The following is a 19,529-nucleotide window of genomic DNA, read 5'->3' on the forward strand; positions in this document are numbered from 1 at the left end:
GTTGTGTAAGCCTGCATTACTTAATGCAGCTTGGATTGTATAAGCCTATGTGACTTAATGTCATTCAGATTGTCACCATCTTAGATGCAATGCATTTCTCCCTACCCCCTCCCCAGTTTCTCTGTTCTTCTGTGCTGATCTTTTGTAGTAACTTTTCCTCCAAATGTGATTGTCATCCAGTGTCTGGGAGGATTACACCAGAGACAGGTACAAAGACAGGTACGGGATGTTGATGCTGAATTACAAAATGCCTTATGAGGAAATTGGAGCAAAACAGATTTAAAATGAGAGTCATTTGATGATAAAGTAGGGTACTACTCACTGATTCTGGGGAGGGAAGCCCCTGGGACTATTACTAAAAGAAACTTTATCAGGAACAATTGTTACTTTGCATTTCATTTGCCTTAGAAAAGTATTTTGTTAGCAACCAATCCTGAACTGCAGAGCAATTTTTCAAACATTATTTTTGAGTAGTTCAATTTGTATAATAGTTAGTTAACTTCTCATGACTGTCTTCAAATAATTACCCTTTGTTTCCCAAGTTGCTCATCCTCGAGAGGATATCCCTTCCATTGTTGAAGCTGTGCATACCTGCGGTTTAAGTGAACTGTGCAGGAGCTGCATGCCATGATCCTTGCTGCCTTACACAGAGCTTGGTCCATGCTGTCCCCTCAATGGTTATTGCTACTGTCCTCCTCCCCTGGAGCCTGGCAGTCATCAGACCTCACCTTTTCACTGAGAACAGCTTTGGAAAATCTGTCTTTTTCTTTCCTATTCAAATAGTCTCCGTTTTGTTGATTTTTCTGCCCTTATTTCAGCACTTCTGTTAAATGTTCCTACTCTTTTCCCCACACTTCATTCAAAATCTTTCATCTCTTAACACTTAAGCAGTTGTCTCCATCTCTTACATATTAAAAAAAACAACACAAAAAGCATGCCACATTCTCCCAGTGCTGTTGTCGTTTCAACATTTTGATGTTCTCTGCTAACACTTGCCCATGTCTGCTCCTAACTTGTGCTCTCCAGGCTGAGGAGTCTTCCGTGCCCATCTTGCTCTTGCTGTACACCTGCAGAAGTGAAAGCTGCAAAGGGCCTTGTTCTTTCAGCTCCTCTACACAGTTCCTGGTAATGCATGGAGATGAGCAGCTTTGGGACTGCAACCCCAAAGCAGAGTCTGAGCAATCCACGGGTCTCCTGAGAACTGTGCTGCCAGGCTCTCCGCACCGGGTGGGCTGTGTGTCCATAGAGACATTTCTGATGCATGCTTTGGCCAAAGTTGGACGTGTTTTCTTGCAACAGCAGCAGAATTCTGATGCTGCAAGCAACAGTTTCAAAAGAGAAGGAAAAAATTCACTGTGGAGCACTTGCATGGATTTAGCATAAGCCAAATATCATTCCTAACCTCATTTTAAGAAACAGATGAAAGATTCCTTAGAATGTAGAATGAGAGGAAAGAATCTGGCATGAGGATGACTGAAAGCAAAGAGACCTCTCTCTCAGTGGTTATGGTTCAGCTCAGTTGCAGGTGGTAACTCAGGCTGTTGCAACAGACCAAGTCCTGTGGTCTTAGGGGGTTACCTGGGTGGTTAGTAGCAGGGAAAGGAGGAGGATGGAATTCAGCACTGAAGCAGAGATCTGCCCGTCCTTCTGTGGAGAGAGTACGTTGTCTGATGTCTCATTTGACTGTTGCATTTGTGTTATGTGATTTGACAGTAAGCCCTCTGGGGCAGAAATATTATCCCATTTGATTATCGAGGGCTACAGTTCATGGGTTTATAAACTAGGAATTATGAGTGCTTTAACTGGATATTGGCATTTAGCATGAGACTTCGTTACCAGCTGCTTCTGCTCATCTGGCCCACTGCGAAGGAGGCAGCAGTGCTGTGATCTGTGGTGACAGTGGCATAACAAACACAGCAGCTGTCTGAAAAGAGTTCTATGTAGACACTTTGACATTCTGTGAAGAAACTGATTTAAATATCTGGATTTATCTGCATAAGTTCACTCAAAGCGTAGATAACGTACTGATTGCGTTGCTGTGCCGGGGAGCTGTGGGGAGAGGAAACAAACCTTCAAAATTCATGTCATGAAATAGTGTGAGAGAATGGGGGATATAGATCTGTTCTTCTGAAAAATAAGATGTTGCAGTTTTTCAGGACTTTGGTTGACAGGACCTGCAGTAGGAGCTGCCTCCAGGATTCATGGGTGTCCTCCACCTGGGAAGTGAAAACATCACATACTGCTGCACAAGCAGCTTACTTGCCTCTCTGAAATAGTCTTAGACCACTCTGAGGGATGAAACAGCCCAGTAAGGGACACTTGGCTGGGTAGAGACTTGAGCAGTGCTTGGATGCTGCATGTGTAGGACCAGCATGTTGCGGCCATCCCTTCTCCTGCCCTGACCCCCTGTATCCTACAGTATCTCAGTAGACAGGCAGTTTTTTTCCTCCTTTGCACGCTGAGCCCTAGGAAGTTGCAGTCTCTGTGCGCTGCTGGAGCAAGAAAACTCCAAATAGATTTTTTTTGAGGTGTCACTAATGTGCTGACCTTTGTCTTTTTGAAAGGCAGACTGCTAATGATCTTTGTATTTCCTTCTAAATAAATCACTTGCCAAAAGATCAACCGTTGCCATCTATTGAGCCTTTCAATATTGCTTTGGAAAGAGTGTGCCTTTTTGGCATTTAGAAAACAGTCTCACATTTTCAAGAAGGATATTAATAATTTCTTAGTTATGTTGAAGTGATGTAAGATGAAAATTTAATGTGGATGTGACTGTCTGTTTGAGACCTTGTAAGCTGTTGTGCCTCTGATATATGTGGTTTAAATGAAGTCAACGTTTTCTTCTGAGCTGTAGTTAACTTCTGAAGCGGGGATTATAAAACTGGCATTGTAAATACCTGACAAGCTGCTAACATTCGTTTCGGGGTGGATTCTTACTCATCTTTATCAGCCTTATTACAGCTTTGATGTTGTCTAAAACTTTGATGACAGAAGTTCATGTAGTGATGTTTCTCTCCAGTGACTGAAACTTGAAGTGGAAAATGAGAGATTTTGGCTATTTCACACATTACATTTTTTTACACGTTGTACTGCTTTTTGTATCATTTCTGCTCCATCTATTCACACAGCTGAAGAGATAGGAATACTTCTTCAGCAGGGCCTAAAGCTTTTAGGGGATTCTTGAAGCATTTCCAATAAACAGCAAACACACCAAAGACCTTTTTGAATACCACCTCATGAAGCCGAGTTGTGTTTAAAGGCTTAGTGCTGGCATGGGTAGCTTCCACCATCCTTTGCAGCTTGGAAAGAGAAGCTGTCGCCGGGTCATTCATCCCTGCTGTCTATAGGCAGGGTTGTATTTCTAGGGAAAAGCTACTTGAGACTGCTGAGGTCTCTGTCTCTTTTGGTCTCTGCCCTGCTGCTCTTATCTGGTGAAGACTCATCTATTCAGGTAATGTCTTGGGCAGGGAAGGATGGGAAGGGGAGAGAAATAGCCTTGTGCAGCTCCTGCTGCAGGAACTGCCGCCGTGCTCTGGGACTGTGGGAGTGCCTTTAGCCTGCTTTCATAATTCATGTTGGGCAGGAGGACAGGGCCCTGTGGGATAAATTAGCATCCATTGAACATACATGCTAACAGATGTTAGCCGAAGTAAAATGGAAGAAAAGATGCCCACTGACCCATATTTGGTGCATTGTCCTGTTTATTCTGGCTGTCTGAAATTTCCATGCTCTTGACTGCTGAGCCTTAATAAGGAAACAATTCCTTGCTCAAGTGTTTGACCACATATGTTTTTACAATTTCATAACATACTGTTTAATGCATGCAGTGCATCTTGTCTGGACTGCCTCCTTTGCCATTGTTCTTTGCTGAGCCATCATCAGCTCCCAGCCCGCATGTGCCCAACCAAGGCTTGGACCGTTAACGTGGGGACTTTGCCAGGAAACTTGGTGTTTTGTAAACACTTAGGTTTGCTGTTCTGAAGTCTGTTAAATGGTCAGCACTTCTTTGAAAAGCAAATGGAAGCAATCTTGTGGAAGCAATCCCATGGAAAACAACGGGCAATAAATGCTTGTGGTCACTTGAAAGGATTTTGTTTCAGAAGTTTATTATTGTTAGTTTCTGCATGGGATACAGAATACCGTCTGGAGCGCCATGCAGTTATCATTTGCTACTTTTGATTGTGATCTGACTTAAGTTTCCATGCAAATAAATTCTCTACCATAATTTCCTTTTTTAATTTGAAGAAGGCTCGTGGCTTTGCGTAGTTGGAAGTGTCACCTTGCTGCCAGAAGTTCCATTAAATGCTCTACCTTTAATGACTTATGTCACCGCTTCTGAAGTATGAATGTCATTCTGAGCTGTGAATTGAAGTAGATGCTTCTGTGATCCTAGAAAGTCAGATTGTGCAAGGGGGCAAGCTCTAACATTGAGTGTGTTTTAATCTCCTTAAAGACTGTGTGAAGTCACATTGCCTTCTGCATCACCAGACACTGGTGGTTGGTCCTTAGACACAGTGCTTGCTGTCATATGCTATCCTGAAAGCAGAGCTGAACATGTCTGTGGCAGGAAAAAAAATAATCAAGAAGGGAGAAGGAATATCAGAGTAGGATATTTAGGCAAAGTGTTACAGCTCACCTGAGGCTACTATTTCTGACATATTGAAACGTGGTGTTCCTAGTCATGTCTCTTTCCCATCCCTCACACACACTTGTGCTAAAGAACTGTAATAGAATGTAAAAATATGTGCTGCAGCTAAATGCGGGGATCGTAGGATCGTAGCATCATTAAGGTTGGAAATACCAGTAAGGCATCAGGTCCAACCATCAGCCCATGCCTGTGATTGCTCTAAACCATGTCCCTCAGTGCCACATCTTGCCTTTCCTTAAACACCCCCAGGGATGGTGATTGCACCCCCTCCCTGGGCAGCCCGTGCCAGTGCATCACCACTCTTTCAGTGACTAAATTGTTCCTAATGTCCAATCTGAACCTCCCCTGATGCAATTTAAGGTCATCACCTCTTAACGCTAGTTATCTGGGATGTAGTGTAGGTCTAGATCAAGAGCTGTGAAGAATATTTAGACGTGAGATTATCCTTCTATTGAAATCCAGGCTCTAGAGTAAGACTAGGAAGAGGTACAAGGCTATTTGGTAGCCATTGCCAACTCTGACAGAAAAATCAGAGTCTGGAGAAAGACATTGTGCCTGCTTATGTGCAGGGACAGCTGTGGGATGCAAGATGCTGAAGGTAAGCTATGTTTGTCCTGCTGCTCTCTGGTCCTTGTAGACTAACCAGGAGCCTGATCTCAGCCTACCAGCAGCTGGGAAACCACATTCTCATGTGAGGTGTTCAGGCCTCCGCTCTGCAGATGTGGGGTGACAGGAGGTCTGCTTGTACTTCCATGGCGTGGTAGCAGCTGCAGTCCCTCTGCTCTCCTGGGACTGCCCAGACACTTCACAGAGAAAGGATGTCGTGGTGGGATCCTTTCTGGTACTCCTAGTAGCATTTACCTGTCCCTCGGGAACGTTCCGGAGCCATCATCTAGTGTTTGTGACCTCTCTGTGTTGATGTAGCTGCTTGTTTTCAGCTGCAAACACCCTTGAGTGCAGCGTGACTGCTGCAGGACATCTTGCTTCCTCTGGAGACACCTAAGCTGTGTATTCGAGGTTTTGCGGTGGTGAGAGCTGCTTTTGTGGTTTGTCATTGTTCTCTTCCCACGCTGCTGTCACAGAGTCCCATTTCAGCAAGTTTCCTGCTGCCAGTGGGGTTCTGACTCTTGCAGGGAGCAGTTCTACCCTGTGTGCACTGGAGTTCAATCCCTTCTTTGTCTTTGTACCTTAGGTGGCAATAAAAGCTTCCCTGCTCCATCTCAGTGTTGTACAGCTAGACTTAATTTTTAGTCTCTGCCGAATAAAACATGTGAAACAATTTTTAGAAAGCACAATTTTCATTTTCCTTCTTGTAGCACAATGGAAGCCAGTAATACGCATCTGGTTGCCATCACAGTGTTAAAGTGCTCATTGAGTTTTTTATACTCGGAACGGATGTCTTCTAGCTTTCTCACATCAACCACAACAGAAGAGCCCAAATGATGGGCTCTTTCTGTCACCAGCATCCGTTTGGGGCAGATACTAATGACAGACCTATTCTGTGTATAGGAAAGAGGCATTCACCCTGCTCACAGGCACCTCTGGGCATCGTGCTTGGACAGGAGTTGAAATAACACCTTGCTTGCAGAAACAAACAGAAGAAGGTTTTTAGTGTGCTCTCATCAGTGCTGTAACTTAAAGCGAGCAGCTACTTTTAATCCACCAACATTAGACCTAAGTGATTATCTTAACTGGCTTTTGCATAAACATAGCTGTAGTTGAAATAAAACGAATGCTCTCATGTTTATTGTGAATGAAGTAACTGCTCATTAAAGCTTGACAGAATCCTGGATATTCTTCAGGGATTCATCTCCGACTGTTCTAGCGTTTGTGCATCTTATTTGCCTTTCCTCACTTATTCTGAATTAAAACAATTTAAAAGGAGAAGATGCAAAAACAAAATCCTTAACCTCTCTAAAGTCTGCGTTTAACAGAGCGTTCCATTAGCTGAGCAAAATGCAAGGCAGTCCCTCAGCTTCTTCGGAGAGCTAAAAAGTTGGAGCCCAGCAGGAGGAAGGTGATGTCCTGGAGGAGATTGGTGGGGAAAAAAAGGATGAGGGTTGCCCACAAGTAAGCTTTGTCTTCACAGAATAACCAAGGAACACTGGAGTAACTTTGTGCTGTTACTTTTTTTCTAAACTTCTCTTTCTCTTTTCACCCCCCCAGTTGCTCTTGGTCGTAATCAGCCCTTGAAAAAAGAGAAACCGAAATGGAAAAGTGATTACCCCATGACGGACGGACAGTTGCGCAGTAAGAGAGACGAGTTTTGGGACACAGCACCGGCGTTCGAAGGCCGCAAGGAGATTTGGGATGCCCTCAAGGCTGCTGCACACGCTTTCGAGAGCAATGATCATGAACTGGCACAAGCAATCATTGATGGTGCAAACATAACACTACCACATGGTAGGTTCAGCTGAGATGGATGGGGCTTGTGAGAAACGTAATGGGAGGTTAAGCTAATGAGTTTTTAATCTGAACATCATTTGAGGCGTGCGACAGATTTAAGTACTCATATTTTAGCATGCATGGTATCTTTCTATTTGGTGTTTCAGAGCAAAATGATGTTAGTTTGTAGAAGGACCAAGTGAATGTTTGTTCTGTTAGATATTATAATGGGCAGGATAAGGGTCTGATCTCTGTGATTAACAGTTTCACCTTTCCCTAATCCTGTAGAACACTTGGATGTTGAAAGATACAGTTTTTCCAATCTACCTTTGCAAGGCAGTAGCTTTTTTCCTGATCCTATGGGAGTCTGTGACACTTGAATTTATTCTTAGTTTCTTTTCTTGAGAGTATGAAAAACCAAGCTCTTGGTGCTGGCAGTGTGCTGTAAGCTCTTGTGCAAGATGCACTGTAAGCACTCAGCATTTCACTTGCTTTCCCTTTCAGATTGTTGTTCTGAGTTCTGTTTTTTTCAGGATCTGTTCTTATTCATGCTGCCCCTCTGAATAGAATCACTTCCTTTTATATCAAACACAAATATGGAAGAGAGAAAGCGGGGGGGGGGGGGAATAAAGAGGGTTATTCCAAAAAATGAGCTGTTGCCCCAGACACATGGAACTGAATACTTTGTAAACAACCCTATATATATGCTGTCTTGGGTCTCCTGGGAAGAGGAAAGATAATTTAGAAGATTTTATACCTTGCTTTCTGTGCTAATTAATCTTCATGAGGTTGGCTACTCATATAGCTACTTTATTTTTTATTATCCTTTTATTGGAGATGTTCAGGATCTAATTTTCCTTAAGAAGTCACTGCTTATCTTGCATTTCCTTTGGAAAGGGTGGGTTTGGTGGTCTGGCTGTGTTATTTTCCATATAGAAGCATGAAACATTGCAAGTTGCTGTGCCTTGGGATGATTTTCCCACTCCTGTTCAGCACTCAGTCTGTAACCTAGCTGAGAGGTTGGAAAGTTTCAGGGCTGCAATATGACCTGTCTTTTCCATAATTCATGGGCAGTGCATTGTAGTCCTCCAGAACATTGTTTGTTTTCAAGGAGGTTTGTGTTTTGCTGGCTTGATTGATAGCTTCAAGGGCAGTTACATGTATGGAAATGATTTCTGTAGCAGCTTTAAAGAGGAATTTGTCAATTATTTTCAGAACCTGCCAATGCTGAGAAAATCTCACTTCTTCTTAGACAAACCTGCTACAGTTATGTCAATAATTAGTCCTAATCAATTAGAGAGAGAAAAGTAATTCCCTTCCTTACAAGCTAGTGTGATTTTCAAAAGATACACTCCTTTCTCTAAAGTGGAACTGATGTCAGAAGACCTTTCTGCAAGTGTTTGTCATACTAACTATTACCTCTCAGGCTTCTTGATTTTATTTATCAATACTATATTTTAAATAACATAATACATTTATTAGGTACAGGACACAAAATGGCCTCCTTCTAAAAAGGTAGCATTACTGTATTTTTGTCCTTCCAAAACATCTGTGTTGCTGAAAATGTCCTGGAAGAAGCTGGATGTTGAGGCAGCTTCTGAGCTAGTGGGTATGAATGAGTATGAATGAGTGGGGTCTGGCAAAGTGGGTAAGTGAAGATGGCAGTAATTTTAAGTTACCATTCAAATACATGGGAATAATGCTTCAGAAACTGAGGATCTGTGAGGCATAAAACAGCCACTGCACTGTCTTGCTTACTTGCTAAAAGAAAAATGTTATAAATTGATTAAGTCCAACACAATATAGATTACCTTCCACAGTGATTTCCTACTGTGAATATGAGCTGTGCTCCGGGTCGAATTGTTGTTCAGTGTGAGGAACAGTCTCTCTGTGAACACTTGCTCTGCAAAGAGGGTCTGATGCTGGTTATGACTGTATGCCAGACTGACAGAAACATAATTGTTTTAGAAAACGATAATCTGAATCACAGAGCATGCTCTTGTGGAGAGAGGGTATTATTTGTGTAATGCAGCTCAGGAATTTGACAAGACCCTGATAACGAGCTATTTTGACAGCATTAGAATATGTGTTCAGTTTAAATGTTGCACAAGCGCACATGTGAACAGCACTTCCAGGGGAAATGTTAAATTCATGGTATCCAGTCATGCAGAGAAGCTGCTTGACACATTAGGTCTCTGCTTCCACTTGTCAGAGTGGCACAACAGCTTGTAATTGCAGAGGAGGGTTTTATTCAAATGGGAAAGTTTCAGCAGTTCAGCTCTGCTGGGAAGAGCGTCTGGATCCTGAGATGGTGTCCCTTGTGTGTCCTTCACCTCCGAGGAGGGAGGTTGTGCTGTGGGTAGTTCTGACACTACCAAATTTTGAATAACTTAATTTCCTGAATAACTGCTCGCTGAGCCCAGTCAGAGTTTCATGCATTCAGTCCCAGTGCTTTCTGGTTGCAAGCAAAAATCTGAAACTAGGCAGATAGCTCTCAGTTCTCTTCTTTGGGCAGTCTGAGGAATTTAGGATGAATGCTTTGCCCTGGAAACGAGCCCTTTCACTGTCATTGGGCGTAATACTTGAGGGGGAAGAAGTATGTGTACCCTGAAGCTTTGGCTCTTCAGCAGACAGTGTGCTCAGGATACTGCCTACTACTGACAGACTGCAGTCTGCTTTCTGAGGCCCACATACAGAATATTCTGAATATTTCAGAAATAAGCCAGGAATCAAGCTTGTATTAGAGCATCTGTTGCCTATGCAGACCTGGCCTTTGGTCAGGTTCCAAACACAGAGAACATTTTGAGTGTTTATCCAAAATCTTGAGTGCAGTGCAGTGATTTTGTACCCACAAAATTGAGTTACTTGTTTTTTATCCGTCTTTTTGCTTGTGACACTTGTCTCATGCATCAGCTGCTTGCACAGTTCTCTGTTGTGTGACCTTTCCACTACAGAGGAAGCAACTTCATTTAGGAACTCAAGTGCTTCTTAGTCAGCAAGCATTGGTGGTGTCATGCATGAACAGATGATGAATGAAAGCCTTCTGTCTGCAGGGCTCCTGTTGTCAGCTGAGCTTGTCTCCAGGTAGGCAGGACAAACAGACTCCCCATGTTCCAAGTGACACCAAAACTCTCCACACTTTTGTTTACAAGAACTCAATTTGTGCAAAATGTAAAAAGAAGGGAGCTGTTAAAGCTGATAAGGAAGCTGGCTGCTGCATGTGCATTAAATACTGAATTCTGTGCGTACCTGCTTTCTGCCACCAACCACAATTTAGATGTGTGCTCACAGATGTGATGCAGAGCTGTTCCCACTGCCAGTAGCTCTGTCTCTGTGGGGTTCTGTGCTGTCTGCACTGACACTGAAGCATGGCAGGTGTCACCCATGTCACCTCTCACATCCAGGTTTACACCCTTCTTATTTCCTATGCCTGCTTACTTGTCCATGCAGCAAAGGCACTGCCAGTTCAGGCTGTCTCTTATTCAAAGTTAGGATGCAAACTGAATGCCTGCAGAGCTTCCTGAGAGAAGATGTATACATACCCACCTGTTTTGGCTTCTAGTCCACCACAAACCCTGATAGGATCTGCCCAGGAGTGCCAATGTGCCTCCTTGGAGCTTAGCTTTTGCTTCTTCACGTGAGAGGAAAATGGGAAATCGGCTGCCCAGACTGTGCATAAAAACATTGTATTTCCTCCAGGAAGGCAAGCATTTAGGAAGATGGAGTGTAGGAATCACGACAAGACTATTTTATTCTGAGTTTGACAGTGTAGTTCTGGTAATTCAGTACATGAAAATCTGTATTTGTGGTGGGGCTTTTTTAACAGATGGAGATGAGACATCGTTCTTTGATTTCATAGCACACCAAAGTGTCGATTCCTAAAGGAAACCGTGTTACAAGCACCAACTGAGATAAATTTATTCGGTGAAAAAAATAGAATGATGCAGTACATTAATGCCTATGGCATTTCCTCTCCTTTATTTTCTGTGTACAGCTGAGGCTTAAAAAAGGACCACTGCAGCAGAGCAGCATAGCCGTACCTCTGCACTTTGCCTCTCCCCGCGTGCACTTACAACTGAGTGCCACTTCCAGAATTACACCTTCAAAGGAGTGGGAAGAGGGGCTTGGAGCAAGGAGTGGCGGTGGTCGGCAGCTCGGGATGCTAGCCTGCAGGAGGGGAGTTGCTCTTTCATTCCAAAAGCCTGGATGGAAGTGAGGAGGAGATGCATCTTTTAACGTTGCATTCGGCATTTTCTCACCTGGGTGAGGAAAAATCAAAACCAATGTAATTTTTCCAACGGATGCCTTCTGCTGTCTTCTGCAGTTAAAAATAGCACCTAAGTATTAAATAAATAAATAAGCTTGTGGGATGGACTTAGCACTTCTCATCTATCTTGGGTGCCTCCGTGGGATGTATTTAAAAATAGAAATAACATTCTCTCCAATTTATACGTTTTTCTGATGTCTTAAAGTAGCACATCCTCAATATTTTATTAATGAACCCATTTAAGTTTAATGAATGCTTTTACATACTTCTCAGCTATCAAAAAAGAAATGTTAGAAAGTGTTCTACTTTATTAGGGTCTGCACCAAACATTAGAGTTGAGCTGAACTTATCCTGAAAGTAGTTAATTTTAATGGGAATCTGTCTGGGGTTAAGTGGAGTTTTTACGTTTCAGGATGGACACTTAATCTACTGTAGCATAGTAATTGCATTGAATTTAGCTTGTTTAATACTGTTTGAATGATAAAGGTCCCCTCTGTTAAGCCTGGTGGCTTTGTGCTCAGGAGCAGTTAGCTTCTCTGTGCCTTCAAGTGCAGCTGCTGCAGCTCGCAGTGTGCTTGCTCAGTGAGCAGTGCTGGCTCTGTGTGTGTAAGCAGAACTGTCACATTTACTGTGTGTAACACGTGAGGTCATGAGAAGCGGGGTAGTATTTACCTCTAGTACTGGGGAAAAGTTGGTGAAATCACTGAGATGTTCTAGCAGTGGGCAGAGTACTTTCTTCCCTTTCAGGTGATGTCTGGGCCTGAAGTCCTGCATCCCTCTGCACAATGCCTCTCATCTGTGTGCATTCACATGCCCGAGGCTTTCGTTGTCTGCAATGACATGTGTGGTTTCATGTCCCTGTCGTGACTTAATGTCCTGCAGCTCGGTACAGCACATCAGGAGGTGGTCACGGGGCCATGGCTCAGCACACCATCAGGATGCTTGTGCTCCTCACTGATTTTTGTTTGCTTCACATACGTAGCCAGGACTCTGGCAACACTCGCTAGCTTTATTTTATATAGATGTTGAAAACTGCTCCATTGCTGTTTGTAAATGAGGGCTTTCATGCTGTTGGATGAGACTTTGACAGTACAAGGTGAAGGGGAGAAGGGGGCAGTGGCTGAACGTGATCAAACAATATATGATATTGGGCAAGTGGGAGAGCAGCCTGTGGTCTGCGTGTGTTTGGCAGAGTGTCAGTGCTGCTTTTAGTGCTGATTGCAGTCATGGCCCTGAATGTCCCAAGGAGGTTCTTCTGCTACATAAGTAAATCACTGGGAGAGCTTCTGTTGCCTGCTGAGGTGGGTACTGCACCTTCCTCACCGGTCTTGAAGTAAACCGTAAGAATCAAAGCTTTTTTGGGAATGCTTTTATTGAAGAGGAACCAGTCAGCTCTCTGTGCTGATGGAGATAAGGTACCCAGGTACTTTTAGGGCTGTGTCAGCACTTATTGCCTGTGCTGCTTGCTATTAATTTAATAAAAGGAATTACATATCACAGACACGATCTTCTTTGTATTACAGCCAAATCCTATATCAGAAGAGGGCTTCTTTATGCCATACAGAGGAAACACACTTTTTCCCTAAGTGGTACTGAAGCATCATCTCAGATTCAAATGATCAGATATGAATTTTGTTCTGCTGTACATCATTTTCTAGAAAATACACCTGCTATTCTGTTTTCCTTACTCACTGGGGATATCTGCCAAACTCTTTACTCTTTTGTAAGTGTTAGGACTCCTGCCACACAGCTGACCTCTGTCAAGGCCCAGGTGCTGCACAGGGACACAGGGATGTGATGCTGTTGTAAGACAGCTTCTTACAAAGAGACCTGCGTGTCCATCTCATGTGCTGTGTTCCAGGCTCCCAACCAGCGGTCACAAAAAGCGAGCTGCCAGACAGAGGTGGGAAAGGAAGCAGTGGGAGGCAGTCAAGAGGTGCTCAGGAGCTGGTCTTTAGATTTGTATTATAATTCCGGAATATCCACAGCAAAATTGTATAGTAGATCTGTAACACCAACGATGTCATATGTCTCATTTAAAGTAAGTACTTCCGAAAGTGAAACTCTAATTTTTGCCCTTCTTTGTGTGCAGTAGCTACATTTGACATCTTAACTATTGCATTGATCAAACTATAGTTGCAAAAATCTATGTGGTACATTTCACAGTAGCACAGTATTTTAAACTTCAGGCTGCTTCTCTGAACTGCTGTATCCATTGCTTAGCTTTTGCAGGCCAGATGAGTAGCTTATTTGCTTTCTCATAGCTTATTTGTCTGAAGAGTCCTTTGCCATTAAGAAAATCTTTTTTTTTACATATTACATTGTCTACACTCCAATGTGAAAATAGTGGTGAATTGGTCAGGTTTTATAGTCTGATAAAAATGATAGTGTTATTTATCGTGGCTGTAGCTGTCTAATTTCAGGTTCCACATTTCCTAGCATTCCCTTTGCTGCAGGCTGAGCCCATCCACCTGGCGGGATGGCTCCTTCCACTTGGGAAGCACCTTTTACAAGAAAGGCACCTGCATGAGTGCTGTTGGGAAAGAGAGGATATGCCATGCCTGTGCTACAGCCCTGCTGAATGAGCAAAGGCCTTGTAGACATTGGGCTTGTGTCAGGAAGGTCACCTTTGCTCTATCGTTGTCATCATTTATGGCTGGCCAGATACTTATGTCTAGAGAGTTGTCTGGTAAAAGGAAAAGAGCTGCTTTATTTTTGCCCTGGATCCATGTGAAATTTAAAAAGACAAAGAAGTAATTCTAGCAATGTTTTCACCTTCTGTTGTCCTTTGAAAAGGAATTAAGTGCAGATGCAAACTGTGAGATGCCATTTCTAAAGGCCTTGCTTCGCGTTCTCTTCAACCATTTTGTAGTTGTTTGGTTTAGAAGCCCACAAGCTTCATCACACGGCTGCCTTGCATGGCAGGCAGCTACAGCTGCTTTTGTTTTCCTTTTTTTGAGCTAAAAGGAGGTGATACTTGGTTTACAAATATGAGTGAGAACAGCTCCTCCGAACTGAAAATACAGCACATCATTTCAGTTCCTGGATGCTCAAAGCAGTGCATTTGTTTACCTTCACACTGAAAAAGGGCAAGTGTGTGGCATTCATTTATAGACTGCAGCGCTGCAGAAACACTTTCAAGTAACTTCTTCAGAGCTGGTAGTTGAAAGCTTTGGAGAAACCTTTGATTTGATTTCTATGTTTAAGTGGAGCTCTGAATTCTTGAGCTCTTGAGTACTTTACCCATTTCCCTTTTGAAAGCCTTCTAGCAGAGAAGGGCAGGGAGTTAACGCGAATAACGCCATCCTGCACTGACCTGGAATCTCCCAGCCAATTGTTTCTACTCTTCAGTTCCGTTTTCTCCGGTGTTAGCTCCAGGTTTTGCTCCACAAGGACCCATGCAAGCAGAGTGTTATGTGAAGGTGGCTATGAGACACACACACACCGAGGAAGGGAAAGCCTTGATTTTACATGAAGTGATATAAAAGATTGCTTTCCTAAATAGTAAAGCTAGCTGCTGGTATTTTTTTTTTTCATTTGATATAATTCCTTAAGTTGTACTTGAGGCAGAAGAGGGGTGTCAGGAAGCAGAGTGTCAGTTCTGTACAGCAAGATGGGGCTGCTAGTTTGCCATGTCCTCATCTTGAGAGCTTTTCATACTTTGAAGGGGAGAGTGTGCATCTTAGCAGGGCAAGAGGTGAGAACTAATGACTTTAGCAGGCTGTGAGTGTATGTCCACAGTTTCTTTAGGTACAGGAGGCAGGAGAAACATGCAGTCTCAACTCAAAAGAGCAAGGGTGAAGAGGAAGCGTTGGCTTCCCAAAACCGATCATGGCTGAGGATCCTGAGAGCTTTAAGCGGCAGAGCAAGGCTAAGCAGGTTCTTTGCATTCCTCTGTGTAACCTCCTCGTTCCCACAGTACATCTGTTTGAGGGGCCACAGCAGGGTCAGAGAACTTCTCTAGGTTTAAAATGTCCTTTGTCACAACTGCAGGTTGACTTTGCTATCCATCAGCAGTCCAGTTTTTAATGTAGCTGTGAGCACCTGTAGCAACAAAATGGATAGCGTTGGGAGTCAGGTGGCTGCTAGGACAGTTTTGCTGCTTAAACAAGGATCCATAAATCCACAGCCAAAGAGGTGGTTGTTAAAGGGATCGTTTGTGATCCTTTACCATTAAAACCAGCAGCTTGTGAGTTTTTTAGAAAAACAACGATGTAAACCAGCACTTACTTAAAGTGCAGTGCACTGCAGAGGAGCCCTTATCCCAAAGTGATTCTTAACAGCACTGCTGAATGGATTATTCATTTCCATTCCCTCTCAGCTGGGTGTGATGCCAAGTTTCCAAAATGCTCAGGGGTGTATCCACTGTGTCCCAAGAGGAGGGTGTGCCCCATTAGTGTGATTGGAGGGGAGAGGGAGAGATGCTTTGGTTATCATCTGTTGCCAGGCTGTCCCTGAGCAGCTTCTGACCAGATCAGAGCCACCTGTTTGTATAGGCTTGGTCATTAGAGAAATACCTGTTGTAAAAGTGAGCCCTTCAAGAAAAATGTCAATAAATTCTTTTGTAATTGGTGAATTCTGTTTGAGAAGGCTGCATTTAGAGTGCCTGTCGTGTGGTGCTCCAAAGAGTTGGTGTTTCTTTCCATCTGAAGTAAAGAAATAACAGCTAACATTTGGCCAGTTTGCTGGGTTTTTCTCTGTATTGCAACCACCTTGCATAGTATGTAGTGGAAAGTTGAGCACAGAGACCTTTGAGCAAAGAATGAGAGGAAATGACAATAGCTAATCAATGAGGCAATTAAAGCTAATCGCTTGAATTGGGTTAGCACATCATTACCGTGAGGGCTTTTATTTTAATGGTGCACCCACTTCATTTTGATTTTGTTTCCCATCTTCAAATTTCCAGACCAATGTGTAGAATGGCTTTTTCCAATTGCTTCAAGCTAACAAGCTGGGTCAGTACCCAGATCCCTCCTAGGGATGGCTTTCCTTCCCTTCCCTCCTTTTGGCATGTTGTAGTAGTGCGCTTGGCACTGCGATGCGCCTGCAAGCAGCTTTCACATCACTCGTGTTTTCAGTAGGAATCATTCATTGCTGCTTCTGCTGTGGTGTGTTGGTGCCAGTGAAGGACATGTCACTGAGATGCCTATTGGATTGGGTGCTTCACACAACTCCTAACCTTGAAACAGAGGATATTTTCTCAACCCCCCCCCCCCCGCCCCGAGTCCTGAATTACAGCTAAGGTGTGATGCTTTCTGTCATGACTGCTGTGATTAACGCTTTTAAAATAGATGCAAACATCCTGTCTGAGGGGTGCTGGATTTCTGTGTTTTCCTCATACGGAATATTGAAGCAAATCGTCAGGATGTGAAGCAGTTGTGACTGACTGAAATATTTATAAATCTAAGTGCAGGTTAGGAACGATCAACCCTTCAAATAGAAACCCACTTACAGCTACATCCTACAGTTGTTTTCTTTAAGTATTTTTAACTTATGCTCTTGTTCGTTGAAAGGTATTTTGAGGAGTTTCATCAACATAATTGCTTGGACTCTTCTCAAGTCTCTTCCCCTGGTAGCAGATGCCCGTCTGTTTCCTGTCTTTGGTTTTAGTTTGCCTTTTCTGCTCTGCTGAGGATGGCTGTACAACACTATTTTCAAAACTGCAGCTTGTTTGTTTGTTTCTTTTCGCCATTAATATGTGATCAGGAAAGTACAGCAAACTCCTTTAAGGAAAAACCGAGAAGCAAACAAGACAGACTTTATGTCACAGCCATAAAACACTCAAAATAGAATTAGCCTCATGATGAAAAAATATCTCAAATTCTTCTCAGAAGAAGCTGCAATCTGCTTACTGATACAGAGGTGCAGATCGTGCAGGCAGGACTGCATGTTTGCCTGAAGTGAATAATGTTCCTCTGGCATCTGACAGTGGTGAGGATGTGATGTGTAGTTTATGAGATACTCCACAGTGGACATTTACTCCATCCCTGGGTGCTTGCAGCTGGGAAACCAGGTGTCAGCTTCGTGTGTTAAAGAGTTTAAAATGCGTTTGTCATAGAATATTTCAGTGTAAGCCAGGGAGAGATGCTGCCATCTCTTCAAATAGGTGATCTTCGGAGGTGGCATTGCTCGTTTCTGTGCTTGACACAGAGCATTTTGTCCCCAGGTTTGTACACCTGGAGCACACTGTCTCCTTGGAAGCTCAGGCGGATAAATGAGGTGTCCTTCTCTGTGTCGTGAGTGCATCCTGCTTCTCTTCTATGATCTCCAGTGGACCGTGGTCAGGAAGTTTGTCATCATTTAATATTTTGGCTTCAGGTATCTGAGTAGGACTGCAGTGGTACCTTTTCTCACAAGGCAGTTGTGTTCCACAGTGTCTGAGTAGCTGGAGAAGCCGCCTCATATTGCAACTTCCCGGGGCCAAGTGATGGCTGAGGGAGGTGCTCCTTGGTGTGTTACACAGCACTGTGAGTGTGCCAAAAGGTGATGTTCTAATACTTGTAATCTTCTACATCCTCTTTCAGTAAATTCCTTGGGGTGGTAATTTCAAGTCATTGCAGCGTGAGCAGGTGATACAGCTTTAACATTCAATATCCTACATTTATTCTTAATCAGTACTTTTCCTTTTTTTTTTTTTTAATTATAAATAATTCTAAAGGAACAGCATCTTAGAGGTGAAGAGGATATTAGATAAAATAAAGTGTTCAGCAGACTTGCCTCAGATCTTTCCCGTAACCTTGTTTAATCGTCCCCTTGCCCTTTTTAAATAGCCCTCTGTTGTAGCCTTAGTCTTATTTTAGGATGTAGATACTAATGTGGGGTTGTGTCAGTGTGCTTGACCTCTCTGGAGCCTTTAACATTTTTCCTGGTTATCCTTGGAGGCTGAGCATGCAAATGAATGACTCCTGTGCTCATTAACTTGGCTTTGAATGTTGACTCGGGGATATGAGCAAGCTTGGGAGCAGTAAGAAAAGAATCTTCCAGGGCAAACTTGTCTAGGTCATTCTGTGCTTTCTTCCCATCCCCTGCTATATGCAGGTGGGGGATAGTGTTGTTTAGTCTTAGAAAGCAGGAATTTTCTGTGTGTTCATCTCTCATTGCAAACAGATGTGGGACTTCAGTACACTCTGTAAAAGCCTACATTCACTTTTTTGTTAGTCTGAAGGGTTGTCTCCACTGCCATGTTAGCTCAGGCTATAATAAGTACTGTCTTGAGCCAAATTTCCATCCATATCCACTTCTAGCTCATACTGAACCAAGTCTCAAATATCATTTTGCTGCCCAGAGAGGGCATTGTGGCTGGCAGGGGATTGCTCAAGGTTAAGCACACTGACACTGGTCATGCAGGGATGGGCTGGCTCAAGTTACAACAGTCAGTAGTTGCTGTTTGAGCCTCCCTGTGTACAGCAGTACTTCTTTCCCTGGCCAGCCCATGCTTCCTTTGCCTGGTTAGCAAAAGGACGTGCTGCATCTTGGGGTGGGGTTGTGAGCAAGTCCAGAGTAGAACAAGCAGAAAGGACACATGGATCGTACCTAATGAGATCAATCCCGAGCAAAGGTAAAGTTGTCTCTGCCTTTATGTATTACTTGGAAGGGGGCGCAGCCGGCTCTCACATATTTGTTGGATGCTGAAGTAGTCAGTGGTATTGATCGACAGAGTCCTGCTGATCTCAGCTAAGGGAAAATCCTTTTAAAGTGAAATGTGTGTAGACAGCAGTTACCTTGTCTTCCAGGAGTAACTGGAAATAGCAAAGTGTTTGTCATGCTAGGAAAGTGAGGCTGAATAGCTGTGTGTTTGGTGTTTCGTTACTGTGCAGTGTCCTGTTGTAATGGACAGAGACTTTTTTTCTCAGCACACCTAAAACAGCGCCCACAAAACACACCGCTGTTCATAGGATGGAATCCTTTTGTAAACGTAGGGATTCAGTTTAAGCTCAACACAATTTCTGCAGTCTGAATGGCATCTTCTGTTTGTGAAAAATACCCCAAGGGTTGGAACACTGTGTTCTGTGGTGACCTTTCTGCTTCATCGTGGTCGAACATCCATGAGTTCTGCATCGGAAGGGGACTTATACAAGTCTGTATCAGGAAAGCATGGCAAGAACTTTGTGTAAGACCTTGTTGGCAAGAAAAGCCTCTAACAGTTGTATAAAATGTTGTTAATAACCTCCCATCTAGTATTCCATTTGAACCGCTTTAGTTACAGGGTTTTGTATGCTGAGTGCTAAG

General features: G+C 43.3%; 1 protein-coding gene across 2 annotated transcripts in view; it reads left to right on the forward strand.

Moving 5' to 3' along the window:
* UBTD2 (ubiquitin domain containing 2) overlaps positions 1-19,529 on the forward strand; it is a 52,480-nt gene that overhangs the window by 19,674 nt on the left and 13,277 nt on the right. For both annotated transcript variants that reach the window (XR_005839615.2, XM_429403.8), the window contains exon 2: positions 6,815-7,051. Coding sequence is in view for 1 of the 2 variants with exons in the window: in XM_429403.8 (XP_429403.3) it covers positions 6,815-7,051 (237 nt within the window). In the remaining variant the exon portion in view is untranslated. The remainder of the gene's footprint in view (positions 1-6,814; positions 7,052-19,529) is intronic.

The sequence above is a fragment of the Gallus gallus genome, chromosome 13 (genome assembly GCF_016699485.2).
Source record: "Gallus gallus isolate bGalGal1 chromosome 13, bGalGal1.mat.broiler.GRCg7b, whole genome shotgun sequence".
NCBI lineage: Eukaryota > Metazoa > Chordata > Aves > Galliformes > Phasianidae > Gallus > Gallus gallus.